At 37.4% G+C, this 15,584-nt stretch overlaps 1 protein-coding gene across 5 annotated transcripts in view; it reads left to right on the top strand.

The window, feature by feature from the left end:
- DNAH7 (dynein axonemal heavy chain 7) overlaps positions 1–15,584 on the top strand; it is a 285,097-nt gene that overhangs the window by 12,709 nt on the left and 256,804 nt on the right. For 4 of the 5 annotated variants that reach the window (XM_048868445.2, XM_075118030.1, XM_075118029.1 and 1 more), the window contains exons 3-7: positions 1,363–1,471; positions 2,840–2,993; positions 5,365–5,458; positions 10,205–10,385; positions 10,792–10,867. In XM_048868445.2, the coding sequence (XP_048724402.1) occupies positions 1,363–1,471; positions 2,840–2,993; positions 5,365–5,458; positions 10,205–10,385; positions 10,792–10,867 (614 nt within the window). Of the gene's footprint in view, positions 1–1,362; positions 1,472–2,839; positions 2,994–5,364; positions 5,459–10,204; positions 10,386–10,791; positions 10,868–15,584 lie in introns of those variants that run through there. The other variant, XM_075118031.1, reaches the window with a different exon arrangement.

Here is a 15,584-nt window from a genome sequence, read left to right as displayed (position 1 = left end):
AGGGAAAAGAAAGGGACTCTGGCTAGGAAGATTTCTGTCTCCTTTTTTACTTCCTTCTTGTGCTTTTTAACTACCTTCTCAGCTGATGGGATAATTAACCCCTTAGTCATCAGCCGACAGTCTGATTAGGTAGTTAAGTCTTCTTCCCTTCCATCAGGGCTTGTGGGGAATTAGGTGTTGGTTATCAGTTCTCTGTCACAGTATGTTTACGCTATCTGAGAGATGTGATTCCCAGCACAGGTAGACTGATTCGTACTAGCTCACTCAGCTGGCATGCTAAAAATAGCAGTGTGGCCATTACAGCACAGGTAGAGGCTTGGGCTACCCTCCTGAGTCCAAGCCCATCATACTCCCTGGCTCCAAGCTTGGGCAGCTAGCCTGAACCACTGCCCATGCTGCAGTGTCCATAATGCTATTGTTATGGTGCTAACTCAAGGTGAGCCAGTGCATCTGTCGATCTGCACTGGGAATCACACCTCCCAGTTGCAGTGTAAACAGTCACTAATAAGGTTTCTTAATTTTTGCATATTGCTGCCCCTTGAAAAGATAAAGGCAATGCTTTTGAGTAATTGTGAGGGCAGTGTAGTTAAGGCTGAGAAGTCATTTCCTTTACAAACATATTTCCAGGGACATTGGCCTGGGAATAATAATAACAAAAAAATTCTAGGCTGAAGGAGCTATTTAAATAAGTTACACTTGAGAAAGATAGTACTGGATTCTTGTAAGCAGTGTGAGATTTGCTAAGCTACTGATGGCTGAATATTGTACCTTATGTTATCTTGCCATGCAGTTAGGACCCCCAAAATGGGCAAGAACCAGGAAGAGAAGCCTTTTCTTTGTGTTAAAAAAACAACAAAACAAAAACATTGAAGGGGATAGGTATCCTGGATCCCAAATACTATTTTTTTGGCAGCAGCAGTTACATAAATTGATTGTAGATTTCACCTGGGAGAAACCTTTGATATCTACGGTACTCGACCAGAAAAAGATTTTATTAAACCTCTTTCCCCCCCTGTTTTCTTACCTTTTGCTTTTTTTTCCATATTGCTCTCATCTTCATAAATGTCTGGGGTTTGTCTTAGTAGTAGGTATATACTGTTAACTTACTCCAAAAATTACTAATAATTTATAATAGGCATAAACATAATATTTTCTAATGGGGTTCTGAATGATTATCTCCTGTATTTAAAGAAAAATAGAGAATTTGGTTTATTTTTGTGTTGCTTTGTTACTATTATTGTATGTTATGCGGCTGCTGTTTTCTTTTGTAATGTACTGTGTTTTTAAGTGTGTGTCAAAGACATGTAGCTGTCTCTTGCTATTGTTATTTTATAAAGCTAAAGAATAAAATATTTATTTCAGGTAAGCTCTAAGCCACAATGGCAGCAAGCTTCTCCTTCATTTCATCTGAGAAAAGAACAGAAAGATGATGAGCCAGATCAGTTTGTTTTCAAAAATGAGCTTTCACCTGGTAAGATTACCACTCAGTATTTAATGAACAACAAAAAATTGAGGAAAAAATAGTGTAAAATTGAGTTAATACAAGATTATAGAGTTAGGAGAATAGAATTTTATTCCCAGATTGCCACAGTCTTCCTATATGATCTCAGGCAAGTCACAATCTTTATGTGCCTCATTTTTTTCCTTTGTAAAATGGGTACAATGATACTTACCTATCTTACAAACATAGTGCAGGTAAATGCATTAATGTTTGTAAAGTGCCATAATCGCCTTGGATAAAGAATGCCGTAGAAGTGCAAAATATTGTTTATTATTTTATTAGTATTTTTAGGGCTGGAAAAGTGACTTGCCTGTTTAGTTCAACATTGTTCATTTAATATTGTCTTTATCAGAAAATAAATAGTTCCAGCTGCTAGCATAAGATTGTACATTTCCGAAAAGCCATTAGTTTAGGAAATGGAATGTTTGCCATAACTAGTCAAACAGCAAAGAGAATCCTTAGAATATTTGCATATTTTAATATACTTCACTTAAAAGATTGTATTGAGATCTAGTATAAAAAGAGTTTATACAATGATGTAAGTTTCCAAAAGTCAGATTCATTTTTAGTATATCTGAATATTAGAAATCCTTAATTGTAATTCTTCATACTGTTTTTTCTTATCAAGTATCCTTTGAACCAGAATATTTGCTTTAAAAATTGAATTTTTAGTGTTGTACAAAATAGTTTAACTTAGTCTCTCCAACTTTTCATATTAGTAAATTATGGAACCAGTCTTACTTTTATTGAAGGAAATGGAAGAACTGTTATTGACTTCAGTGGTGCAGAATTGTGTTGTTTGATTTTTTTTAATGTAAAAATCAGCACAGTAGTCAGTAAAATGCTGCATATAGTCAATGGATGAAATCTGGGCCCCAATGAGATCACTGGCAAAACTCCAGTTGACATCAGTGGAGCCAGAATTTCACCCAAAATCTACAAAAGAAATATAGTTAGAATATAGCTTTACTTTAGCAGTTAACAGAAACGGGATTCTGTATTTATGATAAAAAAAACAAACAAACCACAGGTCAAGAATACTTGGACCTATTCACAGGAAATAAAATTAAGAAATATTTTAAAATAGTAACTTTACAGATCTAGAAATAGATTTTATAGAAATATTCTTTAACAGTTTTACAGTACAAGCAGGTATTAGTTTTGTTTCATTAATTTTGCTGCAAATGATGTAGGGTGTGATCCTGAAGGATGCTGAGAAATCTCAACTTTCATTGAAATAAATGTGAGTTGAGAACTCTCAAAACCTTTAGAAGGTACTCAGGATATTGCAGGTTTGGGCTCAGAGTTTGCAACTTGAATATATATATTTCATGGAAGGAGAATATTTGGAGGAGAGGAATAAGAGACGCAAGATACAGGACTCTGCAGTTAATGAACCAGTTGCTGGAACATCAACTTCTAAAGCGCGGAGCAGCTATCATCCAAAAAAAGATCGTGAAAATTTTAGAAGTACTCTTGTTAACATCATCATGTGAGTTTTCTTGTGTTTGTATAAATGCATTTTTCCTTTTCAAAGGTGAAATGAAATTTTTAAAAATGTTAATATAACAAAAAGTTTAAGATTGCAAGACAATAACAGATTATGTATATGAATGCAAAAAATGACCCCAGTTTAAGAAATAAAAACTACCAGATAAGATGCTCTTCTCTATACTTCTGTTGATTCCTCTAAAATTGGGAGTATATACGAGTAATTTATGAACTGCGCAGACTGGGATTTAACCATATTATTCTTTTGGGGAAAGAAAAGGCAGGTATTAGAATTTGGATTAAGAGTAGATTTGGTAGCTGGAGTTTATTAGGTGATCAAAATCTTTTAAGATTTGTGTTGGATTCAGCAGGGAATATGTGATGGATTCAGGCTGCTTATTAGTTTTTCAGAAAGTGCTTGTTCATTCCTATTTGAAACATTGTTTCAAGTGTGATGAAATTACCCAGAAATGCTCATCCTGACATTTTTTAAATCTCATGTGACACTTTTTAAGCATAATTATCAGCTGAGCTCCACTATAGTTTCATAACTTGGACAGAAAGCTGTGATTGTGGACACTGATATTATTAAGACAATGAGGAGTCCGGTGGCACTCCATACATCTGAAGAAGTGGGTTTTTTACCCATGAAAGCTTATGCCCAAATAAATCTGTTAGCCTTTAAGGTGCCACTGGACTCCTCATTGTTTTTGTGGATCCAGACTAACATGGCTACCCCTCTGATACTGGTATTATTAAACTGCATTTAGAATATTCCCAGTTGACTAACTGAAGTCACACTTGTTATTTTATAATACAGCAAGGAGTGATATCCTGGAAAATTTCTGTATATCAGCGGTTCATGAATCTGGAAGATATTTAAATTTGTTTTGTCACTTTTAACCTCTAATGAGAAATGATTTTCCAAAAAGAGATAATTGCTAAATTAGTTCACTGTAAGGATGTGTCACTATAATTAAAATGGATCTTTAAAATATTTTAAAGTTATTTTAAAATCGTAGTAAGATACCCTGAAGCTTGTGCTACTCCAAAATATTTTCCTTCTTGCGTAAATACATCAACCTTTACAATGCCCTGAATATGTTTATAAAAAACATGTTTTGTTTCTTAAATATTTAGCAGTTTGGAGAGAGTTTCTTGGGGCATTGACCATCTTTTTATCTGGTTGCACAGATGCAGAAGTGCCCACAGCATGACTGACAATATTTTATTGCCATAAATGAACCATAATATGGTAAACTGTGGAATAAAACTATTCTTCTGATAAACCATTCCCCAAAAGAACTGGTTTGATAAATCCTGTTACTTAACATAATCTGGAAATTTTGTAAACTAAATATATTATAAATATTAGTTTTTCTAACTGAATATATTCTTCATTATGTGTTCCTGCTGCTAAGGTGAGAATGAGATGGACCAGCTGAATACTGGTATGAAAATGTTGACAAATTCAATAAAACAGAAAGCCAGAATCTAATCCCATAGTTTAGCATAAAGCAAACAAACAAACAAAAATGTATGGGTTAGAATTTATTAACTGTGTAAATATAAAAAATATTTGACTAGCGTAGTGCAAGTATAATAACAAAGTTGTGGCAATGTTGGATAATGAGGGACATATCTCCTCTTGAGGAGCTTTCTTGTTTTCTTTAATATTGTCAACTGATTGCAATGGATTAATTTGAATAACTTCTTAGACTATATTTAACCTTCTCATAATTATAAGACCATTTTTTCACAAACCATGGGTTTGAGTCTGCCAACTTTACTTACATGAATAGTCCTTGCTAATATGACTAGTCCCTTGATTTGAAAGAAATTACTAAATAAAGATACCTTAACTGAAATTCTAGAAGTATTTCCTGCTTAAATCTTACAATTAGATTTGTTTTCAAAATATGGTCAATAGGCACAACAATTCCCTATGCACATTAAAGGCATAATTGAGAACTACACCTGTGAAACTTTAAAGAAAAGGTATTTAGTAAACTATTCCATTGTCTGGAAAAATATTTGGGTCCATATAGAATTCTTGATTATACTTATGATTCAGGTGGTGGCAGTCATCATTCTGTTGACCACTACTGAGATATGATATGGTAGCTTTTAGAGATGCCAATACAGTTTGTCTGAAAAACATAGTGCATAGTACTGACACAAGGTCGGTGAGGTAATATCTTTTATTGGACCAACTTCTGTTGGTGAGAGACACAGAGCTGTGAAAGCCCAAAAGTTTGTCTCTGTCACCAACAGAAGCTGGTCCAATAAAAGATATTACCTCTAATATCCTGGGACCAGCATGGCTACAACAACACTGCATAATGCATATTATGTCATTTTTGTTTTGTTAGGCAGCAAGACTTTACTCTGGAACAGCCTGTTTCACTAGATGAAACCCAGCCTCCAAGAACGGGTTCTCCTACACCCATAGAGAAAGACATTTTGGTAATTAAGATGGTGTTGTTTGCAATATTATTATAAATGATTGCTTTTTATTTCACTGAAATAGTGAGGAGATGACTAATATTCTGAATTTGTGTGGCAGTAGGCACTTTAATTGACAGTTTTATTTTGGCATACAGTACAGAGGTTTTATTGTTGATAATTTAGGGTAACTATTTTTTTAGCAAAAAGAACAAGGAGTACTTGTGGCACCTTAGAGACTAACAAATTTATTTGGGCATAAGCTGTCGTGGGCTAAAACCCACTTCATCAGATGCATGCAGTGGAAAATACAGTGGGAAGATATATATATACAGAGAACATGAAAAAATGGGGGTTTCCATACCAACTCTAATGAGACTAATCAATTAAGGTGGGCTGCTGTTAGCAGGAGAAAAAAAACTTTTGTAGTGATAATCAGGATGGCCCATTTCAAACAGTTGACAAGAAGGTGTGAGTAACAGTAGGGGAGAAATTAGCATGGGGAAATAGTTTTTACTTTGTGTAATGACACGTCCACTCCCAGTCTTTATTCAAGCCTAATTTAATGCTGTCCAGTTTGCAAATTAATTCCAGTTCTGCAGTTTCTCGGTGGAGTCTGTTTTTGAAGTTTTTTTGTTGAAGAATTGCAACTTTTAGGTCTGTAACTGAGTGTCCAGGGAGGATGAAGTGTTCTCCGACTGGTTTTTGAATGTTATAATTCTTGACATCTGATTTGTGTCCATTTATTCTTTTACGTAGAGACTGTCCAGTTTGACCAATGTACATGGCAGAGGGGCATTGCTGGCACATGATGGCATATATCACATTAGTAGATGTGCAGGTGAACAAGCCTCTGATAGTGTGGCTGATGTGATTAGGCCCTAAGATGGTGTCCCCTGAATAGATATGTGGACACAGTTGGCAACGGGCTTTGTTGCAAGGATAGGTTCCTGGGTTAGTGGTTCTGTTCTGTGGTATGTGGTTACTGGTGAGTATTTGCTTCAGGTTAGGGGGCTGTCTGTAAGCAAGGACTGGCCTGTCTCCCAAGATCTGTGAGAGTGATGGGTTGTCCTTCAGAATAGGTTGTAGATCCTTGATGATGTGTTGGAGAGGTTTTAGTTGGGGGCTGAAGGTGATGGCTAGTGGCGTTCTGTTATTTTCCTTGTTGGGCCTGGCCTGTAGTAGGTGACTTCTGGGTACTCTTCTGGCTCTATCAATCTGTTTCTTCCCTTCAGCAGGTGGGTATTGTAATTGTAAGAATGCTTGATAGAGATCTTGTAGGTGTTTGTCTCTGTCTGAGGGATTGGAGCAAATGTGGTTGTATCGTAGAGCTTGGCTGTAGCCAATGGATCGTGTGGTGTGATCTGGGTGAAAGCTGGAGGCATGTAGGTAGGAATAGCAGTCAGTAGGTTTCCAGTATAGGGTGGTGTTTATGTGACCATCGCTTATTAGCACCATAGTTTCCAGGAAGTCGATCTCTTCTGTGGACTGGTCCAGGCTGAGGTTGATGGTGGGATGGAAATTGTTGAAATCATGGTGGAATTCGTCAAGGGCTTCTTTTCCATGGGTCTGGATGATGAAGATGTCATCAATGTAGTGCAAGTAGAGTAGGGGCATTAGGGGACGAGAGCTGAGGAAGCGTTGTTCTAAGTCAGCCATAAAAATGTTGGCATACTGTGGGGCCATGTGGGTACCCATAGCAGTGCCGCTGGTTTGAAGGTATACATTGTCCCCAAATGTGAAATAGTTATGGGTGAGGAAAAAGTCATCACCTTATTACCATATTACCTAGCTGCTAAAATCTAGATTTTAAAGATCATAGCAAAGAGTTTTATTATGAACAACTTTTGTTATCTGGTGGTTAATTTAGATGGTAAATAATTTTTTTTTAATCTGCTAAAACAGATCTTTGTTTTCTTTCTTCTCCCCTTTAATGATTGGCATTTTAAACAGAGTCCAACAGCTTTTTTTCCCTGTCATGTTGGTAAATTATATTCCTCAGTAACTGTCTCTCAAGCTTTCAGACTAAAAACTAAGCAAATATCACTATTAAACAAAATACATTAGTGTCTCATTTTGCATACATATTTTAAGTCCTAATAACACAAAGAGTCTTGAAGATACAAAACAATAAAAATCTAATTAGGCTTTGTCTACACTATGCAGATTTTAGTGACATGGCTGTGCTGCTAAAAGGCATGCAGTGTAACCACTGTTTGTTGCCAGGCGAGAGCTCTCTCACTGACAAAAAACTTCCACCCCCCAATGAGCGGTGGTATCTTTGTTGGCAGGAGAACGCTCCTGCTGACAAAGCGCTTTTCTCACTGGCCCTTTTCCTTGACAAAACTTTTTGTCTTTCGGGGTGTGTGTTTTTTTTAACACTTCTGAATGACAAAAGTTTTGTTGTTCACTTGCCAGTGTGGACAAAGTCTAAAATTGTACTATCTACGTCCCTGTAGAATTTTGATCATTTGAGGGTCTCTTGGGCAGCATATTATCCGCAGTCTATTGGGCAACTCCTTTTGATGTTGGTGGGTGTTCTTCCATCGAATAAATACACTGTGTGGCTGTTTGAGTGCACTTAATGTAATGTAAAATATCTACTGATGTGTTTGTCAGTCAGTGGAATCATTATACCAAAATTCCTTAGGATGCACTCTAAATTATGTCCTTGAAAGTGTGTCCTATGATATAATGTTTATAAATGTTCTTAAGAAGTCCTTATTGATGGGTCATTAAACCAATGCACTACCACAGAATTTAAGAATTATCAGTTTATATACTGCAGGTAGCCTCATCTCACTAATGAATAAAAATAAGGAACAAAACACCTGACATTTGATAAAGCCAACAGGCTAAAAATACAGCTGAAGAATTTGAAAAATGGGCACCCAAAGTTAGATTCTGAGAACCATATTTAGGTACCTAAATAAGCAAACTGATTTTCAAAAGTTCTCAGCATTTCTTAAAATTAGGTCATTTTAAAGATACCTGAATATGAATATAGGAGCTTAACTTTGGGTGTGCATTTTTGAAAATATGTTTAAAGATAACTTTCCAGTTTTATTTTATAAAATTTCTCAAATTGCACATTTTAAAATTATTTCAGTCCAGCTGGACTTCTTGGGATAGTCTTTCCTATCAGTCTGCATTGATCTGTGTTTTCTCCCACTCTGTTCCCCCCCACTCTTCTTCCATTGTATGGACTTTATTCGTTCCTCTCACAGAATTACCCTTGTGAAGGGAGAAAATGCTTCCAAAATAGACTGACCTTTAAAGGCCATGCTTAAGGGGTGGCATCATGGGCTTCATACCACACGGAGGCAGAGACTTGATAGGAAAATCTAGGTGTATCCTTACTGATCTTAGGAGCTTCTACAGAGAGGGCTAGGAACAAATTACTGTGGAGCCATTCTACCACTGGTGCCTTTGCCATTTCCACTCCCTGATCCCCTTTCCAAGAAGGATGAAAGTATAGAGCAATAGTTAATGTTACAAGAAGAATTAACTTACATGGATATCCTGAACATCTAACAGTTTGCTAGAGAAGCATACATTGCAGTAGCTGCTTCTTATTCCTGCTGATCTACTGTAAGCCTAAAATGCTTCTTGACACCCCATAGAATTCTAACCCTCTGATTGTACCACAGCAGGGTTTCTGCAGAGTGGGTGGAACATTTGGTGGAACTACCATACCTGTCTTCTACAAATTAGGTCTGTTTTCTGCTCGGATTTCTGCTATTTGCCTTTTAATAGGAGCAGAGTGTATAGCACTTTGTCCTTTGTTTCTGCCTTCACTGCTTAGTATCCCTTTTTCCAGCCTCTCTATAATTATACTTTTACCTCACATCTGCAGCCTGATTAGCTTGTCTGTTTTAAAATTTATTAAAAAAATAAATTTTATCCTGCTTCATGCCCTGAGGTAGTTTTTGTAATTCAAAATAAAACTGACAAGCCTATTGGACTATGCAGAAACTATGTTAGATGGGGTGGGATCTGAGTTACCCAGGAAAGAATTTTCTGTAGTATCTGGCTGGTGAATCTTGCCCATATGCTCAGGGTTTAGCTGATCGCCATATTTGGGGTCGGGAAGGAATTTTCCTCCAGGGCAGATGGGAAGAGGCCCTGGAGGTTTTTCACCTTCCTCTGTAGCATGGGGCACGGATCACTTGCTGGAAGATTCTCTACTCCTTGAAGTCTTTAAACCACGATTTGAGGACTTCAGTAGCTCAGACATAGGTGAGAGGTTTTCTGCAGGAGTGGGTGGGTGAGATTCTGTGGTCTGCGTTGTGCAGGAGGTCAGACTAGATGATCATAAAGGTCCCTTCTGACCTTATCTATGAATCTATAAATGTTGGTGAAACCTACATCTGTGGCTTTCCTTTGAAGATTAAAAACTGCATTTTCCCTTTTTTGCAGCATGGTGAATGGCTTTGAGTTTCACCAGTACTTCCCTTCAGTCTGACCCAGCTGTCTGTTTTATTTTGTAGTAGAAAACTATTAATTAGTTCCATCAAAGAGCTCCTAATTTGCTTAACTTTTTAAAGACAAAATGAAACAGCAAGCTAATCAGACCTTACAGATGGACTAGTAAAACCCAAAAGAAGAAAACATGTACTGGATAGAAAATATATATAATGTAAACCAATTCTTAATACTCCTGAAATGTACTTATGCTTCCATCAAAAGCAGCACTAGCAATGACATCTTTATCTTTTTGTTATAATGCCAAACTGACTCAACTTATTTAATGCCTTTATTGTACAGAAATATTACTATTACATTCACCATGGAATTGATACAGAACATGTTGCTCCAATGGAAGACTCTTGGCTGGAGCATGTCTTGGATTTAGTTCCACAGCATCTGAAAGTACTCAGCGAAAGTATATATTTACTGTCTGATGAAATGAGAGAAGACTATCTTCTGAGTGTAAAGAAAGCTATAGGTAAATTGATGATGATGATGATATCTGTTCTTTTTAGTTATATGAATATTCTGAGTTATTGAAATATATAAGTTCATTGTGAATACCATCCTTAAATAAATTAGAAGTTTGTAGGTGACTGAGATGTTGGATACATATTTTTAATAGGAAAGTTCTACAGGATTTCATATTTTTTTCCTTTACGGGAGAAATATGGCATTCAATACTTTTGCTGTTTCATAAAAATTGCTTTTATTTTGTAAATCTCACTTAAATAAAATTTTGAATTACATACCCTGTGCAGTTACATCCATGCATCAGCATTCACTTCACTGGGGTTGCCCAACTGTTTGGATCTGTTAGTCTAGTGTTGTTTTTCCTTTGCTAAGCATATTTATGTTTTGGCTTTTTTTATACTTTCTTTTAGTTGACTTTGTTTTAAGAGATCCCAGGGGAAAAGATGAAGACAAGAAGGAAGCTTTTCTTCCACCTCATCGTGCAGAGTAAGAAAACATAATCCTTCAAGAACACTGACTAAACAACAGTAGGAGAGAATACTGTGTGTAGGGCAACCTTATTAGACAAAGGCAATTGATCCAAACTGGAGCATGTTAATTATCACTAAAAAGAAATATTTAGTTATTTGTTGCATAACCTCATATAGTTGCATATTAAAGCGCTGAAAAATGTGGTTAGTCTGACAAACTTTTGAGAACAAGTTTTCTGTTGGAGCATTTAACATTTATAGATTATAATAAGGTTGGATGTAGTCCCACAGCAAGGGATCATAAGATAACTGGTCACATCCTCAGCTGATGTAAATTGACATTGGTTTTTAGTGCACAGTCTGCATGGATTTCAGTGTAGCTATGCCAATTTACAATTGGTATTCAATTGTACAATACAATTACCATCTTGGTAAGTTTTAGTTCAAGAATACAATATATAGCAACAGTAATTAAACACTTTCTTTCCTCTCAAAACAATTCAACAATGTGTACACTTCTTAAACTTTCAGTCATATTACAAAGCACTCATTGGGAAGCATACAAATAATATATTTAACATTTAGGAATTGGCATGTAGAAATTATCAGATAAGCCTCTACCAACATAGCTAAAGGAGAATATCAGTTGGCAAGCAGGCAAAAGAAAGGTGAAAGATAAATGATCCAATTCTAGAATGTGTTGGATCGTTTATGCTGCTCTTCACCAAGCAGATCAAATTTCCGCTTATGTGACATTGATTTCAGTGCTACAATGACTGTTAGCTGATCTTACACTTTTTAAGACAGGTGTGAAAGGAATGCACCCAGTCCATTAATGTATACAAAGATACCATAGAATCATAGAAGACTAGGGTTGGAAGAGACCTCAGGAGGTCATCTAGTCCAACGCCCTGCTGAAAGCAGGACCAACCCCAACTAAATCATCCCAGCCAGGGCTTGATTTAGTGGGGTAGGTCCTGCTTTGAGCAGAGGGTAGGACTAGATGACCTCCTGAGGTCTCTTCCAACCCTAATCTTCTATGATATCTTTGTATACAGTAATGGACTGTATGCATTCCTTTCACACCTGCCTTAAAAAGAGTAGGATCAGCTAACAGTCATTGTAGCTCTAAAATCAATGTCACATAAGTGGAAATTTGATCTGCTTGGTGAAGAGCAGCATAAACGATCCAATTCTAGAATGTGTTTTTAGCCCTTCTGGGATATGAAAGTGAAGTGGTTGCAGTCTGTTTTATATGTGGAGGTTTAAGCATAAACTGGCTAACCAGTTGCCTTTAGTTGAAAGGAACCCCACAGACACCTTGGCAACATTGTGACTTCCGTTTTTAGAGTTCAGTTTTTTGTTTTTTAACTAACGCATCCATTGGTCTGCAGTCTAGCTTTTTATGTTAACTTGTCAAATGCTCTTTTATTTGCCCATCATATTCCTTGTGAAATAGTCCAATCCTAACTAAAGCTGTCAAGGATTTGAAAGAGACCTAGAAATACAGAGTTCTATACTATAAATTAAGTTGCAGCCAAATCAGTGGGGAAAAACTGACAAAATTAGCCTCATTCCAAATAGCCAAACTTACCATAGCAACAGAGCTATGCTGCTTCATGTTAATCCTCGTCTTCCACGACATGAGACACATGGAGAGTTTTCATCTGTAGATAGAGATGTAATTTTCATTAGTACATCTTGCATATTGCATTAGTGTTTACATTAATTTGTATTATGATATATAAAGGCAATGCACATACAGTTATTTTAAAACACTAACTAGTTACAATTTCTACCTTTTTATCTTTGGTATTTGAAATACATAAGGACTCTGCTTTGTGTTGTTGTTGTATTCCTCGCTTGTTCCTCCCCTACCTTCTAACTGCAGCCCCTAAAATGGCTTTGACACCAGTAGTACAGTACGGACTTGATCCAGAGCCCATTGAAGACCATGAAAATTCTTTCCATTGACTGGGCCATATATTGTGGGGAAAATTACCAGAAAATAATTTAACAAAAAGGTCTTGCTGTAATTTACATTTCTGGCCTGTGGCTTAAGATACCTGAAATATAATCAGATGTACATCTGTAATCTCTGCAAATTTTGTGTTGTGTGTTGCTTAGTCAGTTCCCACCCTGAAAAGAGTGGCAATATATGAGGGAAAGGTCCAGTATAGTTTTCTGATGGTTGGGCATAGGGGCTATCCCATGCAGAACTACCATGTTGTCTGTCACCTGTTGTTCCACTGAGGTGGTGAGGTGTGTATAAAAGGGAGAACATTATGGTAGAACAAATGTATCTTACGTTGCAGTAGCACACTTACTTTTGCTTACCATAAGTGCAAAATTCTGTCTCAGACTAGTGCCGTTTGGCAAAACAATTCTCTTCCACTAACATACTTGAGGCATGAAACTTTCTTCTAATCAAATTAATATAGGAACCATTCTTAGCTGGGTGTTACATAAATTTCAAATAGCTATTTTGCAGTCTCACAAAATTAATTACAAAAACTACTAAGCAGTATTTTCCCCTGTAGACAGAAATTTTTTTGTTATAGCTGTCCATTCTGAGGGTGCAAACAAGAGTATTCACAAGAAATATGGGACATTTCTTACTAATGGTTCTGTTTTCCTCTTTGCACAGCAGAGAGGCGTGGCTTTTAAAATGGAAACATCAGATTTGATCGTGTGGATTTGTAAGTGCCTCTTGTGAGGCACCAAGAGCCCTGGGGTGGTGGTGTCTTCTGTGGGAGTCAAGGGTGGTCAGCATTTTATAGGCTCAGGCCTCATATGTCTCTATGAAGCAGCAACCATTTTCTTCAGTAATGTAGTTAAAATTCCACTTTGTTTTACTGTTTTTTCTTTTCATTTTGGACTTCAATTTAAGACATTTTAAATCTCTCTTTTATGAAAGCAACTATTGAGAGATGAAAAATTGTTAATTGCTAAGTGGCTAAGCTGGTTGGATGCCACGGCAAAAAAATGGGAAAAGTCTTGATTCTTCTTCGAGTAGCCTCTGCATAGTCTCACTCATGGGATGTGCTGATGGTGCAACTCTGAAATAGAACCTTTCGATAACACTGCTGATTGGAGCACTCTCAGCCCTTCCTGACCCTGCTCTTGCTGTTCCTGAAAGTTCTGAGGGCGAGGCTATCAAATGGGCATGGTGCTCCAGTCACCCCCATTCCTTCCAACCAGAGTAGCTGATGGATTAGGAACTGTTTTGGGCCCTCAGCCTAGACCCTTAGCTTAGACAATGCCTTTTACACCTAGCCTAAATTTTAGCTGAAATACTGTCATAAATCTTAGCTATTCATTGTTTCAGTGTTTCATTTTAAAAAAAATTCTAGTTAGTTGTTAGTATAGGTAGTTAGTGTTTTGGTTGCACTTTTAGGATCTGATGGAGGATTGGAAAATCAAGAATCAGGAGTTCAAAACCTATGCCTCTTGTCCCTTGGTCTTTCTGGCATTGGACACTTATACAAGATGCCTAGCCTGCCTCAGAGAGGGACACTGTCCCTCAAGATACTCAGTCTACTGTACTTTCACTCCAATTGCTTGAAGGAACAGGCAGCCAAGCCCTCCGGATCCAGTATGGTCCCTTGGATCCACAAGTGTGTATAGTCCAGCTTCAGCTCCCCAACGCTTCTGGAGAGAAGAAGCAACAGAAATGTTTGCATGAGATACCTTCTTCAGTTCTGAGTTCCAAGAAACTTGTGGTATCCAAAAAGGATCCTAAACTGTCAGATCTGAAATTGAAAAGCAGAGAAACACTGTTAGTAATAGCCAATTCACAGTAGTGACCTCCCTTGGATCTGGGAACTTTGGTACTGTGAAAAGACTCAGTGCACAAGCAGGACTCTGTCACTAGGGCCTAAAGGCACTCGGGGGATATGTTGCATCTGTTTTCTCTGAATTTCTAGCTTCCGGCTCCTAAATTGGGCCAGAAAGGGTCTTGGACATCTGACCAATCAGGCAGCTAATATTTTGCACACACTGGATCCAACTCCCTGTTTTGAGCCTGCACAACCACCATTAACAGTGGTAGCTCAAATCCACCATACAGATCTGCACTCTCAGTTTATGTTATGCAGAAGGGAGTGATAAAAATATGGAAGAGACAAGACGAGCTTCTTTGGATCCCCATATTACTGCTTTTCCAGAATAAGAGAAGAAGTAGTAGTAGGCATGTCTCACCACCTGATTGGCTCTCTACCAAGCATTACTAGGAATCCCAGCACACCCAATATAGCAGAAGTATTTTCCTCCAAGAGCTTTGGGAAGATTTTGGTCATTGAATCCATCTGTAATTTACAGGAAAAGACAGTAATCCTCAACCATTGTACCAGACATGCTCTCAGAAGAGGGAGTGCCTGAAGAATATCAAGAAATTAATCCTGAGTTGGCAGACCAGATCTCTTCAGATGAGACAGCTGCCCCATCAGAGGATGCAGTATTATTTCTTGAATTACTTGACAGAATCACAACTATTCTGAACCCCCTTCAACAGTTGAGGAATCTCCACCCATTCTACAACAACCTTGGCTCTCTGTTGAAGAACAGAATTACACATCCAGTTGTAGAGGGACTCTTGCAACCGGCAAAAACAATATGCCCACTCCTACATCTGTACAAGCATTATCAGAGAAGGCAGATCAATTGTATCAGTTACTGCATAAGTGATTTTCATTCCCCCACCCAACATCCATCCAGTTCCAAATCTGCATGTG

Source organism: Caretta caretta, chromosome 11 (assembly GCF_965140235.1).
Source record: "Caretta caretta isolate rCarCar2 chromosome 11, rCarCar1.hap1, whole genome shotgun sequence".
Classification (NCBI taxonomy): domain Eukaryota; kingdom Metazoa; phylum Chordata; order Testudines; family Cheloniidae; genus Caretta; species Caretta caretta.
Note: the sequence above shows the minus strand (reverse complement) of the source record. Positions and strands in the feature narration are given on the sequence as shown.